The sequence below is a fragment of the Notothenia coriiceps genome, unplaced genomic scaffold (genome assembly GCF_000735185.1).
Source record: "Notothenia coriiceps isolate Sejong01 unplaced genomic scaffold, NC01 NC01_scaffold00004483, whole genome shotgun sequence".
In the NCBI taxonomy this organism is placed as follows: domain Eukaryota; kingdom Metazoa; phylum Chordata; class Actinopteri; order Perciformes; family Nototheniidae; genus Notothenia; species Notothenia coriiceps.
In genome coordinates this window covers 563,306-573,165 of record NW_011337184.1, presented here as the reverse complement: position 1 = coordinate 573,165, position 9,860 = coordinate 563,306, and the positions used below count along the sequence as shown (strand labels likewise).

At 43.8% G+C, this 9,860-nt stretch overlaps 1 protein-coding gene across 1 annotated transcript in view; it reads right to left on the bottom strand.

Annotated features, from left to right (window-relative positions):
• Positions 1–7,774: 7,774 nt before the first annotated feature.
• Positions 7,775–9,860, bottom strand: part of LOC104942326 (uncharacterized) — a 34,523-nt gene continuing 32,437 nt past the window's right edge. The window contains exons 4-5 of the mRNA XM_010767530.1: positions 9,359–9,636; positions 7,775–7,918 (exon numbers count right to left, since the gene is read on the bottom strand). Of these exons, the coding sequence (XP_010765832.1) occupies positions 7,775–7,918; positions 9,359–9,636 (422 nt within the window). The remainder of the gene's footprint in view (positions 7,919–9,358; positions 9,637–9,860) is intronic.

Below are 9,860 nucleotides of genomic sequence, written 5' to 3'. Positions count from 1 at the left end.
ATTATGTTAAAGTATTATGATACTGTACTGATATTTTCAGACTTTGTTCTTTACTTTCTCCATCTTTATATGTAGAAGATATTAATTTTTCTCCGTCATGTTGTTTCCATAGCAACAACAACTTCCTCGCCTTCAAAATAATATATTATTTCCTTTTTAGTTTCACAGAACACAAATTGGGTTATTTACATAATATGTTTCCATGATTTTGTTGTGCAATAAAACAACCAGATGGACGCACGATAAAGGAAATGTTCAAATTCGGCTCTGATCGTAGCAACATCGGGACATTCGTGAGGGCATCTTAAGAACATTTCCTTAATCGTGTGTCCATCGGGTGTCAATTTCGGGACAGTGTGACAGGGGCTGAGGCTTTTATCCAAAGCAACTTACAATTACAGGGACATTCTCCCTGGAGTAACTAAGGACTAAGTGCATTACTCAAGGGCACACTAGTGGTGGTGTTCCTGGCGGGATTTGAACTCACAACCTTCCGATCTTCAGCCCACCTCACTACCCATTAGACCACCACTATCCCATTAAAAGCCGATTATTTTTGTCTTTCCATTAAAAAGGCAATACTATGAATTGGTGAGCTTCAGTGTTATCCTGATCCAGCATTTCCACTTACATTTCTGCCGGTGACCCAGAGATTGCTCCGGTCAGAGTTGATCATCCATTTTACCCACAGCTATTTTCTCTTGGATGTGCGTGGAGAGAGGCCTTCCTCTTTTGGCAGCACTGTACTCATTAGGATTCACAGTCAATACTCTAAAAGGGCAATGTGGACAGATGGCATTCAGTCAAAACACAAGGCAGTTTAGCTTAGCTGTCACACTACAAAACCTTTCACCCCCTGACTCAGCAGAGAATAGAAACCAACAAAAAACGGTCTGGTGGAACAACGCCCCATGCATTTTAAGCAGAAGTTCCACAAAAAGAAAGCTACCATATGAAATGTTTTGAAACCCACTTTCTGTTATATTTACTTATGCATGATTGCAATGTTCTTTGTTTGGTAACCAGAAAATTGTCTTGCTTCTTTTACTTTCTCTCCCTTTCTGTGAACACCACCCGCTGCAGATGTCTTACAACCCCCTAGTGAATGTTATAACATCGGGATGAATGCTAAATCAAGCGTGCCACACACGAAACCCAGTACTGTTTGTTTGATAAGGGGCGAGTAGATTATTCAAGGTTATCTGAACTCCCTAAATACTCTCCGAACAAGGCAAACATCCGCCCCCAGACAAAGTGTACATGTCAAACAAATGGAATGAACTGTCCCTGAAAAGATTACACAGTTAGCAGTGCGCTAAAGAACAGCTACTAGCAGTAATTAAATAACCGTTATTACATATTACATGGGAAAAGTTTAAAGGAAGCCACAAGCTGCAGCTATCAATGAGACTCCTTACGTATGAAGAGAAGTTCAGAGTAAGAATGATGAAGAGCAGGCCCTAATTGACACATTCAAAACCACACATTGACCATTCTGTAAGGCTAAAGTCTTATTGATAATGTTGGCATTAATAATGGATAAGGTGCTGTTGGCTAAGGGATTGTAAAGGAAAGACTGAGAGGCCTAGTCGGTAATGACTGCAGTTTTCCCCGATACCATGTTCCGTTGGAGATTACGGTTAGGAAACTACATGGTCATACACTAATCCATGTATCGGAAGGAAATGCACTACTCTTTCTTTCCAACTCTGGCCCCATCTGTCCCATTACTTGTCTTCCTCTCTCACTTTCCTCTTAGCCCGTTTGTGGCTCTCATGTGTAGCCAGCAGGCTGAGCACGTCTCCACTGAAGCTAAGGGCTGATTAAAGCCGCACACTGCAGCAAACTGTACTATGTATGAGGAAAAGGTCACATATTGACACATGCTTCGCTTGCAAAACCAGAGCTTAGCGCTCAGAAAAGACACTTGGATCACTTGTAATGTAACCAGGGAGATAGGAACAATCCAGGTCTTACCTTCAGCTTCGATTTGTACAAAGGTAATACGAACCTAAAATTCTGTCAATGTGAACAACATATTTTATTCCTTAAAGGTGGGGTTTTGGAGAAACCAGCTCGAGTGCGCTAGAATTTGAAAATACACAGCCGGAAGAAATCTGCTACTTTCTCACAGAGCCCCTCCTCCAACACACACGAACGCGCACATGACCAATGAGGGCACGAGATAAGTTTGTGCACAGATGGAAGGCTGACAGGCAGGTAGGCCATCCAGTTACTTTAGCCGGGCCGGCTCAAATGATTGGTCGTGCTTTTTACAGTATTACGGGTTCCACAGATGACATTTTTTTATGGATTTATTGTCAAAACACTTCAGATATTCATTGCTATCGGGATGTTAAGAGCATTCCATGGAATATAACAAAAAGTGTATCTCGAGCCGGTTTCTCAAACTTACCTACCCCACCTTTAACGCAGCGTTCACACGTCAGCGTGCGTTGAAGCTTGCCGGTGAGCTTCAACTCGACCAACAACCAATCACATGAATCTCCCGCCCCGGACACATAAGCACGCGGTTTGATTGGCTAGAGCTTGTACTGGCATATGATTTGATTGGCTGACGCTTCCACCGAAGCTTCAAAAGTTGAACAATGCTCAACTTTTGAAGCGAGCAACGCTCCCACATTGCAGTTCGGCAACGCGTGACGTCACCCCATTCAAAGTGAATGGGCAGAAGCGTTGAAGCTTCAACGCACGCCGCCGTGTGGACGGGCCGGTGAGCCTAACCCTAGTGAGGACATTCATTTATAAAGTAAAACATTAAAATTTTGGCTAGTCCTTACTTTCATTAACAGGGTATGTCAGACTTGGGTTTACATAAAACATTAGAATTAGAAAGATTGAAATGTGCGCTAATAAGTCCATATTCTTATATAAAAAAGGGTCAAATGACTCTGTGTTTCTGCCCCATTCTTTTCTGCCATCTCAAATACAAACTGCATTGCTCATTATGCTTGCATGGAAACCAATTTTTTCAAAAACTCAGTTTGTTTTCATATCACAAAAACTTTTCTAATCATAGTGTGTGTAAGAAGGAGGTTGTGAGGATGGTTGAGAAACTAGCGCAGGAGACACGTTGATTTTTTCCAATTGATATACGGAGGGTAACTTAATTACCAAATTAACGTAACTTGCACATTTATTGTAGTCTAGATTAGAACATAATATTTTACTTAAAGCGGACATTTGGTAATCTCAGGTTCATATTTGTATTCTGTGCCTCTACTGTGACATGTCTCCATGCTTTAATGTTCAAAAAGGTTACCTGGCCGGCTCTGTTGTGAATGGTCAGCTTACAGATGTCACGTATAATGTGTTGGACATGGCCAATAGAAGCATGGGTGTTACTTTGTGATGTCACTATGTTACAAAAGTCAACAATAGAGGCGTTTTAGGCAGGGGGGGGAGTGGGGGAGAGAGAGAGTGTGGGAGCACAGGGATTTTAGCCTATGCAGACCATTTACATGCACACTACAGGAAAGGAAAAACCCCAGAAGTATAATACGGCCCCTTTAAACTTACCAAGCACTTTAACCACAATTTCAAAACTATAACCAGCATCTGGAAGTCATGCACAATATCGTGCCTGAATGCATTCTGCTTTAACACGTAGGAATAAGGCTGCTGTCAGGATGCTCACTTCTTCCGTTTCACAAGCTGGATAATGTGTATGAGCTCTGCTGCACGCAATAACAAAAAGAGACAATAATCAATCCATGTTTAGGGTAAGGATTTAGCTCCGGAGCTGAGATGGTAGATGCTTTGCTCACCCATTGTTCACACATGAGTCTGTAGCTCCGGGCGTATTTGGGTTGAGCATGCAATTTACATACGCTGCTTAGAATGTGCTCTTATATCTTCATTCCTTTCCTGGGAAATGGGTTTCCACACATTGGCTGCTCATTACAGTACATCATAGCGAACTGACTGCATGCGTGAAGACGAGGTTAGCGAACGGTGAGTGTCCTGGGAATACTCTGAGGGTCCTCACAAGTACAAGCGCACCAAAGTATATACTGTCTGTGTGTGAGGGAAAGTGAGAGAAACGGACGATAAAAAACGCAACAACAATCTTTCAACTTGGTCTCAGAAGCCACAGAGTAATGCCACCAGTGCCAGTCAGTCTCCTTACACTGTCCCCTCAGTGGAGGCTTGAGTTGTCAGATACGGCAGAGAAGACTGTTGATTTAGGGCAGTGTGTGTGTGTGTGTGTGTGTGTGTGTGTGTGTGTGTGTGTGTGTGTGTGTGTGTGTGTGTGTGTGTGTGTGTGTGTGTGTGTGTGTGTGTACTACCCTGTGAGTTGTCTGTGTGCAGAGGCAGCCTGGTACATCTCCCAAACTGGGTCAGGTTACCTGTACAGTGATCGATTGTCTCTCAGCTTCCGACTTTCATAACCAGTGGCAAAATAACTCAATCAAAGAGCACCCCGTGAGCCCGGAGACGCAGTGATATTAATCAAAGGTAGAAGTGTTGCATTGATCTTCGGACAATCAATGCAGTACACATACAACTCAATGCTCTTTGGGCTACACTGCAATGGGCTTACGTTGCGTGAACTCACATGGAATAAAACAGGGAATTTATCTGCTTGCATACATGCACACTTACATGCTCCAAACAGCACATCCAAATATAGTCCTATTGTCACTCTGTGGACTCAGCAGTGCCAAATGAATAGATGTTGGATACATTTGAAGGGTGGCGAGAACACTGAGAGAAGAGGAAGTGGATATAAATGCATGACAGTAACAAATATGGGTTTATTGTTTGTTGTATGTTTTGCCTTTCTCTGTTTGAGCAGGATTATGGAAGGAAACAACGTAATAACTGAAGCAGAAGTACAACCAGGTGTAAGAAATAGGAGCTGCACCATGTATTGCTTGTTCTCTGTCCATCTGCAGTACCTAGATCTCCTGAGTATGTCAACAACTGCCTCCACAGAGACCAGAGAGAGAATGAAATCTTCCAGTGCAATATGCCACCTAAGCCCATGCCAACATTTTGTATTTGAAATCCTTTCAAATATTTATTTGTGTTTGATTGAGCTCTGCGCTCCACCTGGAACAATCTGAACAGTCTCCAAAGGTGAAATCAAAGCCAATCTGGCATCCAATAACAATTCAAAAAAGAAAGTATTTCCTGGTGTAAAGGGAACTGCCTGCCTTTCAAAGTCTAAAATACATACTAAAGCAGGGAAGTATACATTTTTAAATCCGTTTTGACTTTCAATCATGACCCTTTCTTCATCAGAGCACGTTGCAGGGAGCTGAGTTTGTCGTTTAGATTCTGCTGCAGAGATCAGCTGTGCGACCGAATCACAGACGTCCATCCCGCTGAAGTTACGGCCCGGATCGATTCTACGACCCTCCCTGTCTTTCTCTCATTATCTCCTCCTTTCCTCTCTTCCTCCTCCCAATCCCTCCCCTTCGCTCGAGCAGTCCCTTGAGTTCAAATGAAATAGGCTTGAGTTAGCTGTGTATCGCCTGTTTGGAGGCAGACAGGCGTCCCCAGGAGAGACAAGCCTGTGGTGGAAAGATCTTCCTCTGCTTTTATCAACTCATCTCTGAGAGGGGAAAAAATAAGCCAATAAAAGTTTCCTATGCTGCAGTTCTTCAGAGTGCTGTGACTTCTGTGTTAAAAAGTTTTGCCCGGGCTCCTTCTAGGGATTTTCGACGGTGTTTATCACCAAGGTGGCATGAAAACAAACTCTAATCTGTTAAATTAACATGACAAATAGGTTTTAAATTCAATTTGCTTGTGAACACAAGCTTGGTGCAGAGCAAATTAAGAACATAACGTGTTGGTTAGTGCAACATCTCGATACATCAATACGAAGACAGTGTGTCCTGCATAGAAAACTATCCTGTGGTGACATCATGTAACAGATAGAGGACATTGAGACAGACAGAGGACACTTAAGGAATATCTCACAGTGGTCATTGTGGACACCTCAAGGCAGGATAAAAATCACCAATCAAAGCACACTGTCAGCCCGGCACCGACAAATGACATCTCACTTTAATTGAATCGTAGTGACAGTCGCCTGCACCGCAGCGCTTATTCACTGCAGGAGAATGCACCACCTAAACAGCACATTATTTGAGTCACGTTCAAGCTAAAAGTGTGTATGAGTGTGTGGTTTTGTGTGTGTGACTTCTGAATGGCTGTTGGTGCACAAAGCAGCATGTGTCCGCGCTGCACTGAGTGTGTGTGCGGCTCATCGAGCTGTTGACCTCAGCGGGGCATTACGCAGCCACAGATAATGAGCTTTAACGTTCTATTTCATCTTTCTCAATAAGCAGGTGCACAGCAGACACCTGAGGGCCTAAAGGTCATGAACGCAACTCAGCCTGAAAACAGATTACACAATGCAGGCAAGCAGGTAATTATCAAGACAATCATAAATCGTAGAGGAGGCGATAGAGTTTCCCTGGTTGGATTTAGTGTTGGTGGAGAGTGGAGAGGAATTGAGTTTTCGCCATTAACGCTCAGCTTGAAGGCTGCTTACCTCTATAGAAACAGGATAAATGTGAAGCACCATAGATATACTTTTCACGAGGATTTTTTTGTGCATGGCTAGCAAGAGTACTTTGCATTTTATGTGACTATTATTCATTCTTACAGGGGAGCTATTATGCTTTTTGGGATTTCCCTTTCCTGTAGTGTGTTATAGAGGTTTTTGTGCAGGTAAATGGTCTGCTAAGGCTAAAATACCAAATGTCCCTCCATAGGGATCACTATGTAACCCTTGTGCTTCTATTGGCTAGCTCTCCAAAACGTTGTACGGGACATCTCTAACGCAGCGTCCACACGGCGGCGTGCGTTGAAGGTTGCCGGTGGGCGTGTCTGAAACTCGACCAACAACCAATCACATGAATCTCCCGCCCCGGACACACAAGCACGCGGTTTGATTGGCTAGAGCTTGTACTGGCATATGATTTGATTGGCTGGCGCTTCCGCCGAAGCTTCAAAAGTTGAACATTGCTCAACTTTTGAAGCGAGCAAAGCAACGCTCCCACAATGCAGTTCGGCAAAGCGTGACGTCACCCCATTCAAAGTGAATGGGCAGAAGCGTTGAAGCTTCAACCCGCGCCGCCGTGTGGACGGGCCGTAAGAGTTGACCAATCACAACAGAGCCGGCCAGCTAACCAATCAGAGCGGACTGGGCTCTGGTTCCAGACAGAGGGTGAAAAGAGGCAGTATGAGAAAAAAAAGAGCTTTTTGAACATTAAAGCATGGAGACATTTCTCAGTAGAGGAACCAAATACAAATATGAACCTGAAAATGAGCAGAATAGGCCCCTTTAAGCAAATTATCCTGGCGTGTTATCCAAAAGAGAGCAAAACAACAAGTAATTCAAAAGTGGCATACAATGTTTTCAGCCTTGCTTATGCCTGATATTATTTGGGAACATACTATTCACTTTAATGCAAAATAATTATTAAAAAAACCAGGTTGAATCCATTTCAAGTAATCCTCTCTTACGTATTGGTTGTTGTGCCACAAAAACCTTACTAAATGCATTCTAAACTTGTCACAAGACCTGTCTCCATATTGCATTAGCTGCCTAATCATCCGTCCAACTGGGACATAAAAAAGTAACCTAATGTTTCCCCTCTTTATAATTCATACATTACAAGTATTATTTTTAGTGGTGAGCTTTCAGGGGTCTAACACTTGGTCGAACTCCATTAGGCTTACAAATTAGCTTTTAAATGCTTGGAATTATTTAAATTTCCCACATTTTGTTATGCTATTAGACTAATGAACGCAGAGTATCTCCTCCAACAGGCTGGATGTGTAGCCTGTTGACAGCCAGACGCAGCACATGGTACCGCAGGGTATAAAGATCCTGACAGCTGATAGTACGACCGCTGTGTTTCACCTGCTCTCCGCAGCACTAACACAAGGAAACATGTCACGCATGGGTAGCTGTGAATTGAATCCGGCCGCTTGAATCAAATAGAGGCCCCATGCAGCCAACTTGATCCACTAATGTTTTGTTCAGCTTAATTGAGCATTGTCTATTCAACTTAGCCTCACATCTTCATCTAATAGCCACAGTGTCCTGGAAAGTGTAATTACTTCACTGGCAAAGTTACAGCAAAGAAATATGCAACTTTGGCAAGCCATGGAAAGGAGGAAAATGTCTCTCACACACGGATTCAATTTTCTTTTTTTCCATGAATGTTTGTCAGTACTTCTTATAGGTCTTATAAGTCCTCTGCAACTCTTAATACTTTTAAATCCAGACTGAAAACGTATCTTTTTGCCGCTGCATTTGAGTGAGCTGTTCATATCCACACTGCAGTACGGCTTGTATTCATGTATTCGATACCTGTTGTGTTTATTTGATTATCTTTGCTTTTTAATGCCTGTTTTTAAATGCCATTTTATAATGTGTTTCTGCTGTATTTATTCTTAAATGTCTTTTATTTTCATTTGTAAAACACTTTGAATTGCCGTGTGCTGATAGGTGCTATATAGTCCAAATACTGTCGGCGTTAACTTGTTCTAAAAACGGTGACGCGAAGAGTTGATTTCTCGTGTCCGGTGCGGTTTTTGACGCCGTACATGCCGCAGCGAATAACTCATCGACGGAAACTTCACGGCCGCTCGGCTGATAGACCGACGGGAGAGGCAGGTCTTGACCTGTGGGGAGCGAGTCTGCTCTGTACATGGTGGCATTACTGTGCCAATCGAGCACAACGACAAGTTCCTGGGACTGGAACAAGTCCTTTTGTCCGTGAACGGAAACAAACAAAACGCCAGATCTAAAGAAATTAAAAAAGAAAAAAGAAAAAACGATGCACAAAATATTTAATGGAGCTCCCGGCATGGTTTACAGAGCCACCCGGCATATGCGGACCCCCGCGCTCCCAAGCGGGTGGGGCGACGAAATCTAACTTTTATTCCCTCGGTGAGGGGCCTACCGGGGAGCACTTCTCTAGTACGCCACTATTCCACCTAACTCCCCAGATGGAACCAACCACTAACCGATTACCAATGTGTTCGGTTGTTTAGCACAAGTACTATAGTATTTCACCGGTTTTACCGACTAGTCGAGTAAAAGTCTGTCCCAAAAATTCATATTTACCTAGTCCGTGTTTTCTCGACTCTCTAGAAACAAAGGAATTGAAAGTCTCAGAGACTTTACTTGTGTACTGCTTCAATAAACGTGTTGTCCACTGGAAAATTCCCATGTATCATACTCTTAGTGTTCATTTTTCCACGTCAGAATTTGATAAACTTTTCTGTACAGACTGTAGACACTAAAGAGAGAAGAAGAAACTACAGTGGTAAGTCGGTACGAGCGTCGACGGGTTTTTCCAAAGGTTACACGAGCTGCGACACTCTTTGTGACGCTTGGGGACAGACTGCGGCCGGTTTCGTACTGTTCTGGGACTTGTTGTCGACGGTTCTCCGTTGCGAGGCGGAGTAGAGCGGGTGGAGCGTCGTTCCTCCTGTGGTTGTTCCACTTCAGACGTCGGTCTTCGGCGACGGGGTGTTTCGCGACTCCGGTCAGGGACCTCGGCGCCACGGGGGTCTCAGATTCGGTGGCCCGACGAAAAGACGGGGACGGGTCTGCCGCTCCGACGGCGTGCTCGCAGCGTCGGTCTGCATAGCAAGGACTCGACGAGCATGTTTCTATTTCTCTTTCGGGTTGACAGACCTCGTAGCGTCGCAGACGGCGGGTCGCTGAGAGAGACGTCACTATATTTCCGCTTTACAACACCAGCGATGACGGGTACACAGCAAAATAATAGCTCCCACCGTCCCGCTGTAAGTAAACTAACACGTGTACGTACAATTTCTCAAAACAACGACACTTATATCGTTCC